This window comes from Anoplopoma fimbria, chromosome 11 (assembly GCF_027596085.1).
Source record: "Anoplopoma fimbria isolate UVic2021 breed Golden Eagle Sablefish chromosome 11, Afim_UVic_2022, whole genome shotgun sequence".
NCBI classification, from domain to species: domain Eukaryota; kingdom Metazoa; phylum Chordata; class Actinopteri; order Perciformes; family Anoplopomatidae; genus Anoplopoma; species Anoplopoma fimbria.
In genome coordinates this window covers 11,750,421-11,768,919 of record NC_072459.1, presented here as the reverse complement: position 1 = coordinate 11,768,919, position 18,499 = coordinate 11,750,421, and the positions used below count along the sequence as shown (strand labels likewise).

The window sequence follows — 18,499 nt, the reverse complement described above, 5'->3', positions numbered from 1 at the left end:
AATGGAAGTAGTATTCAGTATTCATGGGCATGTATGCCAACATGCTGTAGCATGTTGGCCTCACATAACCCATCATTTAATTTGTGATTGATTGAGCATGACAGTAATTCAGCTGTAATTAGTAGGCATACAAAAAAAAACATGTTAAACTTCCTTGTTCCCTGTAGTAGTTGAGATTAAGCAGGATGCCTCTACAGTGCTAATCACATACTGCCACCTGCTGGAGTTACTTTACTACTGTGTCATGAGCTGATGTTGACATGCAATTGTTAAAAAGACATTTAAAGCCAGCATTGTGACACATTTGTCTTTATTTCAGCTTGATTAAATGGCAATGATACAAACCTCAAATCAAACATCATTGAACAGAATACCAAAAGAAAATAAGAAACAAAATGATGACAAAATACCCACTATACATTTAAGTATATACAACTTTGATAAATAAACCAATACTGTCTAGAATAATGATTGTTTTGCGTTTTTTTCCTTATTTCTCTAGGATTAGTGCGCTGAGAGGAGCAGAGAGAGGAAGAGAACCAGGAAACAGAAGAGGCAGGGAGTGAGGAGAATGACCAGCAGGCACACGGACGAGACAGCTGTAGACACGAGTAGAAAAGACAGCCGCTTGATGCACAACTCAGGGCCGCGTTTGAAAAATGCTGTCTCAACACAGTCTTTTTTTTTAGTTTTTTTGCTTTCTGACAAAATGACGTGTCACTGCCTCAGTGTGACCGACCAACCATCCTGACCTCCATCTTTTGGTTCACCACAGTACGTTCCTCATACAACCAGTAGTTTTGTATTGTTTCACATCACACTTTTGATCCTGAGAAGGGACAGCCCATTCTTATCCAGGCAGAGCTTAAAAGAAACACATTTATTTGTGCCGCGTTAAAGCCTCTACAATAATATGTCATGTATTATGTCTTATACACGAACACCCTGAAGCATACAGTACAACTATCAATGAGGTCGGGCTGACAGCTGGAAATTACATACGAGTTGTTTTACCATTAAATAGGTAACCGACTACAAAGAAAAAAACAATGTAGAAGGCAGGAAATCAATTATTAAATGTAGTTTGACTGGGAGAAGAAAACTGTGAATTACTGTCGCTAACCAGCAGCTTCTCTCATCACATTTCATCTAGAGTGCCGGGCACTGTTTAGCAGTAAAGTAAACTTGCCTAATAGTGAAATTAAGTAATAGAAAGCGGTTTTGTGTTTGAAAGAAAATAAGACAAAAATGTATGATAAGAGAAAATAAGAAAGTTCTAATTTCCAGACAACTTAAGACCTCAAAAAGATGAACAATCATCCCTTTAAAAATACACTAATCCCCAGAATGCATCTACAGGAGCTTCAGGAAATGAACAGTGAGAGCCAGATCAAACACACTGAGACCCCGTCCAGACTAGAAGACACCTTCATCTGCAGCCGATCGTCCCCACACTGCCGCGTCACATTTACAAAAACAGTTCAGTCTGGGACACAGATGAGGCTTTCATTCCTCACGTGGCTGTCGTGTTGTGAACAGAATCCATTTCAACGCCGATATGGAAAGTTTCAGAACATCGTAACAATCTCCTGAGTGGCAACTTTTTTTTTTATTTGTTATTAAAACAGAGAGGTTTCTCTTTTCTTTTTTCTATAAAATAACAAACCGTTGGCAAATCAAACCCTCCCTCCCACACCCTCCCTGGTAAGACATTATTTTTTCCTACAAAAGCAAACAAACAAAAACAACTGAAGAACAGTTGACATTTAAAGCTGTAAAAATAGACACGTATTAACATATTAAAGCACATCAGAAAAGGTCTTTGCTTTTCATTCAGAAAGCGAGGAATATTTTGGTTGGAGTGCCACACTTGGTCAGACCTGCTGAGTTTAAATCGATGTGTGCTACTGGGGAACAGCGTTTGTATGTTGTGTATCAGCACAATCTAAATCGGGAATTGTGTTAGTTTTTAAAGCAAGAAGATTTGCTGAGTAACACAGCAACATATCCTTACGACCTCATGAACAGAGAGCACACAAAGCTGAGAGAGAAAGAGAGACAGGAGGTTAAGAAGACGCTTTGGCCATGACTCTTATCTAGAAACCCCAGCATGCTTCTTGTTTTTCTGGCCTGTAGAGTCCCAAAGCCAGACCTAGTATGTTTCCTAGAGAAAAATCCCCTGGAGAGGCCCGAGGCAGACCTCAACCACGGCGTCTGCACCGACCCAGACAGGGCCAGCGGAGGCCTGGACCCCCTGCTCTGTCAAGTGCAACATCTGGAGTGCTGAGCAGCTCTAGTGCCTCTTCATGGACGACACCTTCTTCTTCCTGGCTGCCAGCATTTCGTAAAAGGGGTCCCTGCTGATGGCAGCTCTGTGGGCACAGATGCAAAGGATAATGTCAGGGAGCGAAGCATAATGGCACAAGTGTGAAAATTGCTGAACTGTTAGATGTGGTGCATTTGCATGCAAGTAGGGATCTTTTTTTATTTTTTTAAGTTTTGGTTAAAAAAAAATATTAAAATGTAAGTGTTGACATGTGTGATTTTAGTCAAAACAGGTTGTAAAAATAGCATCTGCAATACGCCACTGATGATGAACTTTTTTTTTTTATTAGGAGGAAGTGCTCTGAATAATCAGCACTTGTGCTTTTATCCAGCATTTTTATCTTTATGCTCTTTAACCGTAAACCTTCTAAACTGTACTCTTAGAGCTGGTGGAAGTGTGAGGACATAAAATGAAAGTCAAAACTTGTTTAAACCAATCTGATCCAATTGAAAAAAATCTTAAATTGTTTGGTTAAAAACCGTAATAAATCTTCAACCATGGAGGAGAGTTGAAGTGTTGGCACGGTGGGAGAGACATTTATGTCTGTGGTTAATTACTGCAATTTGAATCAATCATCCTCTCTCTGAGTCATAGCTAAATCAAATCTGAACACGCAGACATATAAAAATATTTATAGTTTCAATATGTCTTACACTTTTTGAAGATCCATTTGTCCATCGCAAATTAAAGTCCATAAATCTGCTTGGAAATAATACTTTTTTTTTTATTATGGCTCCAGAACTTGCCTGAGAATCACTTAATCCAAATGTCTGTGTGTCGATGGGTACATTGGGTGCAAACAGCAACGGCTAATAGATAATTCGGCATACTTTTAATGGATCCAAGTTGCCGGAATGTAAAATAATACAGATTTACTCAAATTGTAGCTAACTCACTGACTACATGGAAACATTATACTTCCTGTTTATGCCCCCCAAAGCCCCCAAATTATGGGAGCTGTATTTCCAAATTGATGTTGAGAAGAAGGAGTAGGATTATCCAACAGAATTGTAGCAAGACAAAATATAATAATGGGGGGGCGGCTTTGTAAACCCCTAATGAGCCTTACATGCAGGCTACACACGTGCAACTGCATCAAGCTATGCCTTCAAGAAGTGAAAGAAAAAAACATTTACTTGATGCTATTCATCCATTCCTCTTTTTCCTCAGCAGTGGGGGCGGAGATACGGTAGAAGGTGTGGTTGCCCTCGACAACGCGTCCATCAGCCTCGGTCTTGCAAGCTTTTATCACCTGGTCCTTGTTGTCCGGAATGAAAAGCTCAAAGCAGTTCTAAAGAAGTGAAGAGGATGCCGGTTAGAAGCTATAGAAAGTAGGACGCCCCAAAGACAAAAATAACTGCATTCATCAGAAATGCTATAAACTATTAGCTAATGTACCTACAGTGTTTTTTGAAAGCCCTCTTTATGGCAAACTGTTCATATACTGCGTCATATAAAATTGTGAGTAAGTAACTCGCAGCAAATATGGTTGTGTATGTGAATGCTACTGCCTATGAAGCAGTTTGTGTCAATTAAATGTCTAGATCTGTTAAATAAATCAGGTTGATTGATTTCTAGTTCAACGTTAAATGTCAAAGCGGTGCATGCTAAAAACTACAGCAGTGGAAATTCAGCAAAAAATAATCCCCGTTGTCAATTTTCCAAAAAGGGCTGCACTAAAGAGAGTCTTTCTTTACCGTCCATTAGGAAAATGGGTTGTAGTAAAATGTAAATCTCGGATCTGACGGTGTGTGTAATCACAGGAGGAACCAGCAGAGGGAGCTGTACTTACAGGCTTCTTATCCTCCACCTCCTTGATGCTCAGGTTCTCCAGCGGGATGATTCCTCTGGGCTCTTTGTCCTGCAAAAAAATACAACAGATGTGAGTGAACGAGTGCTGCACGCAATGGAACGACCAGAACGGAGGGAGCAGATGATTCTCTCTCTCTCTCTGGCGGAGAATCGGAGCCGTACTCACCGTGGTGTACTCAAAGTAGTAAAGACAGTTGTCTGTGAGGATGAACCACCTCCTCTTCCAGGTCTTAACTCGTCCCCCTGTGGAGCAAACGGCCAGCGTCAAAGAGGCTCAGCAGAAGAAAAAGAAAGAGAGAGAGAGAAAAACGAGCACCGAAAGCACTGGGTCGAGCAGCAGACAGGCAGACAGATGTACGGGCAGACAGACAGATGACGGCTCCACAGGACTCCTTTTACCCAGATCGTCCCGCTATTTCACCCTGACCCACCATCGCTGCATGCGCTCGCCATCACCACAACTGCATAGGCTTTGGCGCTCTGGTTATTTCTCTTGACTTTATAACTACTTATTCAAATCCCCTTGTATGTGTTGAATACTTTGAGCTACTTTCACGTCTACATTTCATAGGTCCTGGCCACTTCACAGTTAAATCTCACAAAGTAGACAGATGCCATATTAAGGCTCATTGGGGTCGATTCTATACAATAAAGCTTTGTGTCGCTATGAATGTCTGGCTTTGTCTTGAAACTTAGCTCACTTGGTCATCTTTTTCTTTCCTTTAGTCGCTGACTCAGAGGAGCCAGGACGGATAGACAGTATACATATCTATGGAGGAGGCTTTGAGGAGGTTTATATACTAAACCACATTCATACCAGTCTTCTAGTTTCTATATTTGAGTGGTAGTTTAATAAATTCATTAAGTGCAAAGCACTCCATTGGCTATACATTTGGTTGAATGTCGAAAGTAAGGAGTGACTGAGGATTAAGGTCTCTTTCACGCCCAGTGGGGGCTCTCTGGTTAACTCTGTGCCCCGCTGATCTGTAGCTGACCTCTGACCCCCTTTGACACCCATACTTCCTGTGAGGGGAAACCTGATCACAGTAAGCAGATGGAACTCTCACGCTGGGAAGATGGGATGCCAACGAGATGAGAGTGGCAAGAAGCCCAGCGCCTGGAGATATGCTCGGCTTCTCTACAGGCCTCTCAGACTTGAATTTCCTGTTTTGGCTTTGTTAAGTACCTTCTCATTGGTATAGGAGCAGTGTCCGGTGAGCTTTCTTTCTGATCATGACATATAGACCTAAGCCTTGTCTAGACTAGGCTACCCCACCACCAATGACAGAGAAAAAGCTTTGTGAAACCCATCTACCAGGACAGAGGAGGCTTTGAGGAGGTTTCTATGCAGACATGTAGAACACACGTGTATTATCATATAACAGTAGTAGCACCGTATATGATATCCCATCATATCACAGACACCATGATAGGTTTAAACACTTCAGTCTACGCTTGTTAAAATCTACAGACGCCATCGACACACGCCTCACTGGACGGGCCGAGATGGAGAGCCCCTCTCCGCATCTCGACTCGTCAAGTGTGTTGCAACAAAAAAGCAGACGAACAGAAAAACACGAGACGCGATGGCAGAATCACACAGCTGACTGGCTTGAGAGTTGATTGGGTTGTTTGGAGGTGGCGAGTGGTTTCATGGTCAAGTGTGTTCCTGTCACTCCCCAAGAAAAAAAAAAAAAAAAAAAAAAAAAAAAAGAGAAGGTGACCTCCTCCCGTGCAAGAATGTCTGGGACGAGACGGGACGTCCCAGCAGATTGTTGCAGAGATGTGCGGACGGTGCTGGGCCGGAGTGGAGCTGAGCGGAGGGGGAGGAGGGGGGGAGCACCCATGCAAGACGGGACTGTGGGAGGCTGGGCGAGTAGAGTTTAAGAGGGATCTGGTTTTCTTTAAAATAAATCATATCTAGTTGTTGATAGTTTTATGACTCCTTTGCAAATGATTTATCTCAACAGGGTGAATTAGCAACTGGTTCTGTACTTCTAACGGATTCTCTTTTTGCTCTACAAGGAGCTCTTATTTTGTACGTAGTAGGATGATTCATAAATTACAAGAATGCACAGTCAAGCTACTAACTATGGCCACTTTGAGTGTACAAGCATGCATGAATCTTTTGACCCATGCCTGAATCCCTTTTCGGTTCACTCGTCTGCCCAGGCTTCTCTCCCACAGTTTTGGTCCAGTCCAGTCTAGCACCACACCGGGCCGCAGCCACACCGTTACCCTTCAGATCCATTTACAGCTTAAGATAAGGAGAGCAGAGCCACGTTGTTGAAAAGGTGCATTATCCCTATTCCATGCGACCAGAGAGCAAACAACAATAAGCCAATGGGGAATTGGGTTCATGATCAATTTGGAGAGTCAAGCAACGGTCCTTTGTTGTGCTCGCTGTATGGAAAAAAAGGTATAATGCAGCTTCCAAAAAAAAGAGAGATCAAAGAGAATGACCACCAGAGCATAGAGAGGAAAAAAAGGGTCAAACTGCTCAGTAGAGTGGTCACAAAGCGTCAGCTCCCTGAGCCGAGCCCACATGGTAGAAAATAAACCCGGTGACCACCCGGCAACCACCCACAGAGATAAAAGAGAGTGGACAAACCACCAGCTCAATGACAGACTGAAAGGACAAACTTCAGAAGTTCAAATGAGTCAATGGAGAGACGCAAAATATAAAATCCACAGACAAAAAGAAAATAAAAAAAAACCTGTGTGAACGTATAAAAAAAAAAAAAAAAATGAGGAAGAGAACAAAAAGCATGGCGGACCACCAAAAGCACCGAGAGCTGAGAGATGGACTAGCGTTTGGGAAGAGCAGGTGTACATACCTCCTGAGGAAAGACAACAGCCAAAATCATGGGAACAAACAAACAAACGAAGAGGAAAAGAAAACAAAAACAAAAAAATCAAATTAAATGGGAAGGAATTATTGCACCACAGTCCTGTTAATCTGGTTCCAGGGAGGCTTTGATGCACTGCTTTACAGCTTTCATTTTCAATGTTCTGTATTTTGCAAAGAAGGTCAACAGATTTTACATCTGCTGTTATTACATCAGCCCACACGGGGGAGTTCTACTCAATGTTACTATAAAGCACTACATTAAATATCGCCTCCACTTGGGTCCATTTCTGTTATTTCCGGTCATTTTACTTCCACCTTGATTGTTGTTACTCAAATCTGTCAATTCGGAGTCATTGGAGATAGAGTAATTCTTCCCTTTCTTGACGGGTTTGTTGTAAAGATTCACACTGATTGGAAGATTCAATTTTACTTCTAACATTCAGGCTTTTTTTTTTAAATTTTATTAAATTAATTGTGAATCTGTACAACAGAGAGAGATCTCAGAGGAAAACAGAGGATGAAGAGTTCAGGGGACCAGGGTTGTGCTTTTCTGCTTGTAGATTGTGAACAGTGGAAGTAACAGCTGACATCCTGTGAAACACTTGTAACGATACAGGTATCTGTGTGAATGCGTTTGTGCTGGAACATATGTTAAAGTCAGAATTCAGCAAAACGTCAGGACAAAAATGCCCTTAAAACGTCAAGAAACAGCAAAAAAAAAATTCATTATGATAAGAAAAATAATAAGAAACAATTAGACAAATCCTTTGAAAGGTCAGTATTTGTGTGTGTGCTTGCATGTCAGTGTATGAATATGCCCCGTCATAACATTTCTTTCTACAATCAACACTTGAAATGATGAAGGCACTTGCAAATGACAAGGTAGTACAAAATGTAAACCATACTTTGGTGTTTCATTTTTTACCTCTTTACTTAAAATTTCATTAAACTTAAATATTTTAAAGGCCTCCACATGTCTCATGGCCACATTCATAATACATGAAAGCCGGCAGAGATGTCTTCAGACGTCTCGGGTCGAGTTTGTACAAAGCTATCACAAACACCTTAACGCTCTCACACACACACACACACACACAGGTTATTGACCTCAGAGTAGACATCACTTTATGCAGCCTTGAGATAATCTACCAACGTGAACTGCTGTGAAAACACAACACAAAGTAATCAATCAGCACTTCCACATCATAATGTGTCCACATAACTGTGTTTGTGTATTCCCAGTCACTCACCCAGCTTTAGCAGCCAGCCCTCTCTGTCTGGGTTGAAGAAAGTGTGTGTGAGGTCGTTGCCGTCATCCTCTGGGATTTTGAAAGGCTCATTCTTGATGCTGTCGTACAGATTCTGAAATGAAAAAAAATAGCTGACTGTGAATCGAGAGCGGGTTTGAGATTGCAGGAGGAGAAATCCCTCACGAGGAGAGAAATAACTTTTCAAGTTTTAAAGCCATACGGACCCTGAGCAGGTCTTCAGGTAAGTCCCCTCCATCGTTGATCCCTCTGTTCATGGAGATGAATCGTTCCACAGTAGGCTTGTCCTTCACATTCGGGTTGTGGAGGCTGGTGTTTAGCATGATGATGGCAAATGACAGGATGTAACAGGTGTCTGTAACACACACACACACACACACACACACACACACACACACACACACACACACACACACACACACACACACACACACACACACACACACACACACACACACACACACACACACACACACACACACACACACACATATATATATAAATGAAATTACACCATAAGAGATGGATGAGAAAAATAGGGTTGCTGTTTACCATAAAACTTCTGCCGGTGTTTAATTTACTGTTTAAATATGAATGTAAATTAGCTGAGCTGAAAGGACTGCACTTAGGGGACCACTGTCAAACAGAGAGGAACAGATAGGCGAAGCTTCGTTAGCAAGGAGAGTGGGTGGGAGTGAAAAGGCTGCGAGTGGGAAGCTAAGTATGCATGTGTGTTTCTGGATAAGCACTCTAAACTGTGTGTGTGTGTGTGTGTGTGTGTGTGTGTGTGTGTGTGTGTGTGTGTGTGTGTGTGTGTGTGTGTGTGTGTGTGTTTGCTAAAAGACAACGTGGCCAGCACACGGCTGACACAGCAGCACTTTATCTGGCCCGTTAGGCTGTTGAGAAGTCCCATGCATTATTCACATCCATCTGCATCCATGTTAGAGGCAGGCGGCTATCTGGGCATTGTTTCCCAAAAGCCAGACACTCCTCCAGAGCACAGTTCACATCAGCAGACTGTCTGTCTGCTAAACAAAGTAGTTTAGACGCGACTTCCTTTGGCATGCCATTAGATCTTAGGCTAATATGGAAAATGAAGTTCTTCAGGGAGAAAAAGTTTATCAGAGTCCAACAGAGAGTTATAGCTAGTTATTATGAATATTCTGTTTACCAATTTGAATAACTCAATTCATCAATAATGCTGTCGAAAATGGCTATATTTCAGACTTTATCAACCAACTATTGAGAAAGAAGACAAACGGAAGACATTTTGTTTCATTGTTTACACTTTCACAGCTTTTTAGCTTTTCATAGAAACACTGAAAGCATGGCGCTATGGCGTGACGGCGGTACCTGTGGACTGGAAAACGCCAGGGTTACACTGGCAGTAGCGCTGAGCGAAGGCCTCCATCATTCGGTCGATCTTCTGAGCTTCTCCCGGAAGCCGAAAGCTCCACAGGAACTGTCTGTCAGGGGACACAGCTCAGTAGTCAGCAACAGACTCACTTCCACTATGTTAAGGGTGAATGAGCTCTATGAAAGCATACGACTGAAACCGACAGCTGCATCTTTAGGATACGCTTAAAAAAAATTGACTGTATCACACTTGATTTACATGATGAAAGCTCCTGGGGAGACGCTGTCTTACCTTAGGGCCTGAACCAGGTTGAGGTCGGTGAACTCATGAAGCTCCACAAAGGCATGAAGGACTTCGATATTGAAGTCATCTCTAGAGGAGACAAAACATGGCAAATGTCTTATTGGGGAACATTTCGAAAAAGTTATTTTCGGCTTATTGTTTGTTCTATAAAATGTCAGAAAATGGTCAATAATGTCCATCACAAGCCCAAAATGACCAAAATGTATTTCTAGTTTTGTCCGACCCTACTTCAAAAACCCCAAGGATTTTCAACTGCCTAATATACAAGACAAAGAAAAGCAGCAAGTCCTCACAATGAGAAGATAGGATCAGGGAATGTTTGGTATTTTAAAAACACCAATTTAGCACTGCTCTCCGATAACATTGTCAGACTGTCCAACGATGGACAGTTAAAATTACAAAATTGAGTTCCCCTTTAGAATCATTATTCAATCCATTAAAAAATGTTAATAATATATACATTTTTGTTGATGGATTAGTCGTCCAAGTGTTGAAGCGCTAAAAAAGATCGTTACCTACAAGGAAATCTATAAAAGTGGATTTTAAGAAGTTATTTAGTGTATGCTGAGGAAGGCCAAGACTAAACCAGGCTTATATAGTAGCTCTTCGAAAAAGTTTGATCACTCAAAATCACACGCGGAAAAAACACCCACCACTTCCCTTTAATTTATCATCTGATCTCAAATATGACATCATCCTCGACCTTCATGCCCTTCGGAGTAAATGATCTGCCCTGTGGGATCATGGGACGGCTCTAAGGGGCTCTCGCTGACGGAGACATATCCAGTCACGAGCGTTCCCAGCGGACGAGTGACCAATCGTGTCTCGAGGCTCTCACGCTGCTCCGGCCCCTCCTTACAGAATCAAAAACACTTGGAGAGCAGGATAACAATGAAACGAAGAGCACCCATCAACAGCCTGAACTCCATTTCCTGCTTTGACCTCAAAACACCACACCCTGACTGTAACCGGGCCTGCTCTCCAGTCCCTGAGCGGCGCGTATTGTACGTCATGCCTGAAACTACTTCCTGTATTATGTGTTCACTCTAACGAGGATGGTCTCAGCTCTCGAGTGAAATCTTAAATTGCCCTCAAGCACGTGCATTCCCAGAGTAGTGAGTCTCTTGATCCCTAACTTATGAATGAGTACGATAATCAAAGACAGATGGAGGCTATTGAGTAATGGACATCGTCTTGAGAGGATAGTCTAAATGTGGGACCAATAATCCAAAAGGATGGGCGTGTGCCTGACCAACAGGAAACAGCAATACGGAAAATATGCATCAGCTATTCAGCGCTTTTATCAACCACATCGGTGAGTCATGATGGGAGATAGATGGAGGGAAAAGTCTTCATCCTGACCTTTCTCCGAGATAATCTCCGATGGCCGTCTTGTTGAGGCCCTCGCCCTTGTAGAGGAATTGAGCAATGTCGTCGCTGGTATTCTTCAGCAAGTCGTTCTCAATCAGGAACTGGATCCCCTAAGAAAGAGACAGGGCCCCAGGTTACTTCCTGCTTAAGAGAACATGTGGGATCAATCACATTTCTGAAGAATCACAACAGTTTCTTCCACCTACCTTTTTGGGGTCCATGTTAAATTTCTTACGCCCCATGGCCACCTGTTTATTTCTCTGCATGTTTTTCCTGAAACACAAAGGGAGTAGATTGTTGTTGGTTGTTCTTGATGTGAAAATATTGTTGTACATGAACAAAAGAGCTGCAACTAGCATTTCTTTATTGATTAATCTGACTTTTTTTTTCAAGAATTTGGTCTATAAAACTGTACAATAAATGTCAGTCACAATTTCCAAGAACACAAGGTTATGTCTTCCAATTGCTTTTTTAGTCTGACTAACAGTCCCAAAAAAATATTTTCATTTTATTCATTTTTATTCATTTCTTGAGAGTTTCTTTTTCATTTGTTTGGCAGCGGCCACCTTTTTCCTCCCCTCCAGATTGATGACTAAGCATTGATGAAGCTTTTAACATAATGCATATGGAGACGTCTAATTTCTCATGCCTCAAGTTATTCAGGGGTCAAAGGGCACTCAAAGAGTCCGCCGTCACCATGGTAACACCTCCATCTCCCGCCGGTGAGAGGTCACCATTTCTTCCCACTGATTCACCAGCACCAACATTCCTTCGGCTCTTGTCTGCCAAAACCAACACTCGACACGCAGCAGCACAAACTGCATGAACTTTATTCAAGACATGGATTCCAAGGAAGCGTTGATCACAAGGAGGTGCTGCAACCCTTAATGGGTTTCAGATCCAAGAAAGATAATTCGGTAGCTGATGGGATCCCTATCCACTTGAGTAGACCATACATCAGCACTCCCTCCCCAGGGACTATGCATTGTCTGCCTCTGCCCATACACCCACTGCATTATTCAATGTGGCCTCCCATCATGGGGGTGTGCCTGATGAAACATTTAAACTGCCTAAAAAGCACAGCCAATTTGAGAAAGCATATTTGGTGGGACGGGATTGCCTGACCTGCCCATCAAACATTAATAATTGACAGCTTCATTTGCTAAGCTAATAGAAGGCAAACAATAAGCAAATTTAGGCAAAACAGAGAGGGAAATGGGTGTTTTGGGGTCGGATCCCTTTTTCTTACCTCTCCTCAGTGGATCCCAGGTTCTCGATCTCACTTGTCACTTCTGCGATCTCATCCTTCAGCCGCTGCAGAAAAAGACACAAATGTTAAGTCTTAAAATGGAATGAGTGTGTGGAGAGAATGAATTCATCATGTGCGTCCTTATTTCCCTGCCACCAGGAGGCGTGGGCGTGTGTGACCGACACAAACAACATGCAAAGTATTTGCATTGCTCTATTAAACAGTGTCGAGGGAGAGGCCATCATCCCTGAATCACATTGTATTTGTCTATAAGCCAGCTGGCCTTTTTATAACATCCGGTAAATATTCACAAACAGAACCATCAGCTACAACAAAGAGAGCAGAGTCACTTCTGATGAGCTGAAATTTGACACACAGCTAGACATCCGGCACTCGTCGGTTCCCTTTAACTAAAAACAGAAAGCAACCGACTTTATCTCGTATCAACGCGCGTGTTTCCATATGTGGGTTCTCCTAATCAATCCCCTCATCCTGAATTCGATTAGGGAGAGAACATTCGTGGATTACCTCAATACAAATGGAGTAAGAAAGCTCTTATTTTGTGTAGCCTTTTAGTGATTAATGGCCTTGGAGGCAGATTTAGTTGATCAAGCCAGGACCGCTGGTGCCAGACTGGCGCAGTAAGGGCATTACAGCGGGTGGAGATGATGGAGAGGGTGACGTCAGCTTGATGAATGTGTGGAATAATAGCATAAAAGGCGTCCTGTATACAGACAGAGTCTATTATTGATCATGTGAGGCTGCAGCTCTCCAAGTAAAACGTCTACAATCATGGACTCTCTCCATTCATATCAAGCTGCAATGTTAGTGTATAATTTCTCATGCATAATACCAATGCACTATAGGCCAAACCACAAAGGGATCATCTGTGTTTTCAAGGCCTGCGCAATCACAACACATTCCTCAGATGCTTGCCTCCGCAAACAAAGGCTGTGTGTGTGTGTGGTTGTGGTCGCGGTGGTTGGGAGGGGTTGACATGAAGGACCAGCAGAGGAGGGTGTAGGAGGTGAGAAGGAGTAGAGGGGTTTGTGTGTAGAAAACGAGAGGAGAGGAAAGGACCAAGATGGGGGAGGGGCTGCGATGGTGGTCCAGGCTCATAAAAGAGAAGGGTGTCGGATCATAGCCTCTAATGTTTGTCTGTCATGGCCACTGGAAGTCGAGTTACCCATTGGGACATCTGGAAGCCAACTCTCTGCCCGGTGCATGACAGTTCTGTCACCCCTGTGTGTCGTTTGCTTACAGAGCTGGTTATTGAGTGACAGATCTGACCTGAGCAGCTCGCGTCAATAATAAGCTCTGCTCTTGGGTGAAGGCAACAGCCAAATAAATGATCACGGGCCATGGAGAGGAATCAAACAAACCACTTTAGGGAAATCCGGCCAAGCTGATTTGAATTTTGTCTCTCTTTGGAAATCAGAGCGTACACGAGGGATATTCAACCGGCTGCATGAGCGCGTTCCTTATAAGAGCTTAATCCTATTTTTATTTATTTTTATCTGAATACTTATCTTATTTCTTTTAACTCAAGTTACATTCAACATCACATTTCAATAAAAAACACCCATAAGAGACACAGAACATCTAAAAAACACAAATGGCTTAACAGTTACCAGAAATGGTTTGCATAGGAAGTGAGCTTTTGACAGGAAATACTTCACATTCCACTCAGGGTGAATTATGTTAAGGACTTCTCGTAAAAGAGACATTTGTACAACTAGATAGGAGGTATTCATATATTCAACAAGTTGTAGTTTTAGCTGAAGTTACTGGAAGTGAGCCAAATGTCTTGAAATTGTAGTTAAAAAACAAATGATTATCTAGTTAAAAAAAAATGATTATCAAGCCTCTAAATGTTTAAGTCTGGTCAATTTAATGGGTGGATCAATCAAATATTTTATTAATATTAGCCCAACTGTGCTATAAATGTAAATTAAGATAAAATAAGATAATCCTTTATTAGTCCCGCAGCGGGGAAATTAGTATAGCTTACATAAAATATACAAACTTTTACAGCCAGTTTAAATAACTGAAATGCGTTGCATTTGGCTATAATACTTTCCAGTTAAAATCAAGTACTTTATTTTCTGTTTTGATATTTTTTTTATTGAAACAAGTCAAATTATATTTGAAAAAAGTGTAATTTCCTCCCAAGAATCAGGAAAACTACATTTTTTAGTAAATAAGTTTAAGAAGTAAACACATAGATTATTTTATTTTTTTTTTTTTTCTTATCAACCAACTGTTTCTGTGTCATAAGCTTGTTCATATAAACAGCCCCCATATCCTATTCCAGTATTACCTGAATGTCCTCCATCAGCTCCTGCTTGCGCCGGCGGATATTCTCCAGCTCCTGCTTCTCCTCTGGGGTGAGGTCGTCCGGCACTGGGGAGAGATGAGAGAGAGAGAGGATGAAGGGTTAGTCGGCCCAAAATATAATGCACCTTAATCCTTCTCTATGCATATCTATCCCCCGAGGCGTGTCCCTCAGGGTATCTCGGTGCACAGAAATAACATTATAATTCCCCTTGATATCATAAAAGTGATTGAATGCCCACGGCAAAAGGGCGTGGAGTCACCAAGGAGGGTTATCAACAGCAAACGATATATATATGGTCTGAGGAGAGGACAGGAGAGGGGGACGGATCAGACAACAAACAAAAACTACAAGCGTATGAAACATCTAAACCGTGTGCAGCAGACAGGAGCACTTTGAAGAGGACCTCACTTTTGTGCGTAATCTGTCCGACTAAATGAAACGGCTCAGGTCAGCCAGGCAGCGATGAGCGTCATCGCCAGAGTAGCACAAATGTGACAGGTCTCAAAGCTTTGCCAGTCCTCCTGTCACTCACACTAAAGGCTGCTATAATTAGTTTTGTGCCAAGAACTGAGGGGCAAGAAAAATGTTCGATGGACAAATTGTGTTCGTGCAACCCCTACCTGCAATACGAGCATGAAGGAACACCAATAGTATCAGTACAAGCAGCACAATCTGCGCTGGAAGCGTTTTCCCTTTACTCTTTCAGAATCTTATTGCAGAATCAGTCTCTATTTGATATCAAAATGATTCTTGCATCAGAATTACTTGTAATTGCCCCTAAAAGAAGGCAATGTTTGCTTGCTTGAGTCAAAAACCTTTGGATGGATACAGTTAAAATACAACTTTCGATGTTTTTCTAAAAACTTTTGTCATGGCGGGAGGGAACGGATTTCTGTTCTGTTTTGCAAAAACGTGTTTGCACTTGCAGAAGAAATGCATGATCCAAAGTGCAACAACAATGATCTCCTTTAGTGAATCATACATTCTCCTGCGAATCAAAGTGAAAGCCTTTTCCCTTCTGAGGTGTGAGAATTCCCACCATTTGGCCACTCAGCTGCTGCAAAGCGTTGTTTGGAGGACGCTTGCGCTCAAAAAATTGTTGCAGTATCACAAGACTAGAGATATGTAGCATGACTCGCAATTAAACCCAACGAACCCTGACAGCTTCATGAGCTGCACAAGTCCCAGCGGTTACGTAGGAAAATCACTCAGTGGCTCTTTCTCTGATTCCCCCAGTGGCCGAGCACAAGCCACCTCCTGTGAGCTCTCCGCCCCTCATTACCTCAGCAGCAGAGTTCAAAGGTTAAAGGGGTCGAGACTAGGGTTGACTATGTGGATCTCTGCGACCGGTTAACAAGGTAATGGTTATAGAGGGATGGAAGCGGAGGACAGAGGAATCCTCAACACAGGGTATTAGATTACTCATTTCACAACAAAAACTTTACTTTAAATCTTTACTTCAATATAGGTCCTACATAATCCTAATAAAAGCGCCAAAAAAAAGATTGTGATCAGCTAAACTGTGGACCCAGCGTACCTGCAGTAAGAGGTCAGCAGAATGAAGGTTACAAAAGCTAAACAAAATCTGACACAGCAATCAATAAAGCAAGGACAGGCCACTCAACCAGAAAGTGTGAGCTTCACTACACACGAAAAATACAAAACTTCACAATCAGAAAGACGCAAGATCGGCTCATTTAATTTGACCGTAAAGAACATTTTATCCAAGCGTAAAATCCTAAATAAATGACATCTGCAAGAAAATATGTGCCGTAAAGAACATTTTATCCAAGCGTAAAATCCTAAATAAATGACATCTGCAAGAAAATATGTGCTGCATAATGGAGAGCACTTATTTTAATAAAAGAAAGTATGCTTACCTCAACATCTTGAGGCTCATACCCATGAAATTTAATATCTGCTAATATTTCACACCGGGATAATAGACAACAGAAGTGCTGTTGAGGAGCTGCAAAACAAAGCCATGTTGTCTTCCCGACTTGTTTCGCAGACAGCTGGGGGAGCACGGCAGTCCACTCGAGGTTGACCTTTCACACATACCTCACAGCCTACAGTTACCGCGGCGATCCGGCTTTATCCATCACAAATGTTCAGGGTATCCATGGAAACTATGGTTAGCTCTATAAAACTGTCCTCACTTACAACGGGAGCTGACGCCAAAATAAATAGTTGTTAAACCTTTGTTTTTTTGGGTCGGAGAGGTCCTTCGATAGCAGCTCGTATTGGGCAGGACATGAATGTTTTGATACAGACTGAGATGCACAAACAAGCCAGACACACGCACACGCACACACACACGGAGAGGTCCTTCGATAACAAAGTGCAGACAGATTAGAGAATACGTGTTCTTTTAGCATTTAATGACCCTGTCTCCCCATTGATCGGCCGAGTTAATGTCACACTGAGTGAAGCCAGAGCAGGCTGTGAGCTCAACAGCACAAACAAGAACAACAGGAAGGATGAGCTTAAAACAGGAAGTTCATTCCTCTTTCTCGATACATGACTTCAGGTTGGGGCGTGAGCCATGCCACACAAAACAACCCAGCCGGACCCAACACAGCCACAGCATTTCTGTCTCAAAAGAGGACCACAAAGTGAAGGAACTGACAGGAGAGAAGAGCTGCAGAAAAGGACTGTAATTATATAGAACATTATCATTTGAGGATGTAGATCATCTGTTCCCTTGCGTCCTTCAAGAGCACAAACAAGGAGCTTAGGAAAATCAGTATTTTAGGCCATCAGCGGGGCAGATGCATGACGACACCCTGGTCCTGGGATTAAAGGGCATTATTTCGACCCTGCCAACACACACGTCATCTGTTGTCATCCACAAGATCAGATTTACTCCAGGAGCCAGTCAGGTACGGACTACTGCCTTCCCGAATGATCAAGACCACATCATGGAAGGGGAGAGGCCCCACAAACGCATGTGCCAGAGCTGGGCACCAAGTGGGTGTCATTTCCCAGAACACAGCAGATGAAGAGGGGAACCCATCCACTTAAGTAAATGCTGAGCGCTGCTCGTTTCCCTTCCGTCTAAGGGAGCTGCTTGGCTGTCATTCAGCAAACTTCTGCACCGGTAGTGCCAACGAAAAGAGGCTGTCATCAATCAGAAAGAGACAGGAAGTGACAAAGACACAACACGGACAGGAAAGAGAGATGGAGAGAATCTGTTTCTGTGGTGAAATATAATTATTTTAATTAAAAAAAAAACATCCAAATAATAATATCCATCTCTTCCTGATGCGGTGATACGGGTTTGAAGAGCAAATAGAAACGAGAGGAAATGTGGTGTTTTTCTCTCCATGTTCGCAAAACACACCACTCCTCATCTGCTCCGTCTATATCTGACTTCAGGAGCCTCCCTGAAGCAGAGGGCCCCTGAAGCAGAGGGCCCCTGCAGCGATGTGACTGGGGCGACCCTGCTGGTGTATGTGGTGATCTCCACATGCTGCCCACATCTTCACTCCTTCAGGGACTCACGCTGCCCGGAAGGCAGGTTATTCAGGGGAATCACGCACATGAGTGTAGCCGTGTACAAAGACCGCGCTTAAGTCATGTGCACTTACACACACACACACACACGCACACACAACGTCTCCC

The 18,499-nt window shown here is 42.6% G+C and overlaps 1 protein-coding gene across 6 annotated transcripts in view; it reads right to left on the bottom strand.

Moving 5' to 3' along the window:
- Window positions 1-293: 293 nt before the first annotated feature.
- cyth1a (cytohesin 1a) overlaps window positions 294-18,499 on the bottom strand; it is a 42,012-nt gene continuing 23,806 nt past the window's right edge. For 4 of the 6 annotated variants that reach the window (XM_054606744.1, XM_054606745.1, XM_054606746.1 and 1 more), the window contains 12 exons: window positions 14,858-14,940; window positions 12,538-12,602; window positions 11,495-11,561; window positions 11,280-11,398; window positions 9,906-9,986; window positions 9,611-9,723; window positions 8,464-8,612; window positions 8,239-8,351; window positions 4,305-4,383; window positions 4,119-4,187; window positions 3,463-3,617; window positions 294-2,372 (listed from right to left, as the gene is read on the bottom strand). In XM_054606744.1, the coding sequence (XP_054462719.1) occupies window positions 2,294-2,372; window positions 3,463-3,617; window positions 4,119-4,187; window positions 4,305-4,383; window positions 8,239-8,351; window positions 8,464-8,612; window positions 9,611-9,723; window positions 9,906-9,986; window positions 11,280-11,398; window positions 11,495-11,561; window positions 12,538-12,602; window positions 14,858-14,940 (1,172 nt within the window). In that variant the 3' untranslated portion in view covers window positions 294-2,293. The remainder of the gene's footprint in view (window positions 2,373-3,462; window positions 3,618-4,118; window positions 4,188-4,304; window positions 4,384-8,238; window positions 8,352-8,463; window positions 8,613-9,610; window positions 9,724-9,905; window positions 9,987-11,279; window positions 11,399-11,494; window positions 11,562-12,537; window positions 12,603-14,857; window positions 14,941-18,499) is intronic. The other 2 variants (XM_054606742.1, XM_054606743.1) reach the window with 1 other exon arrangement.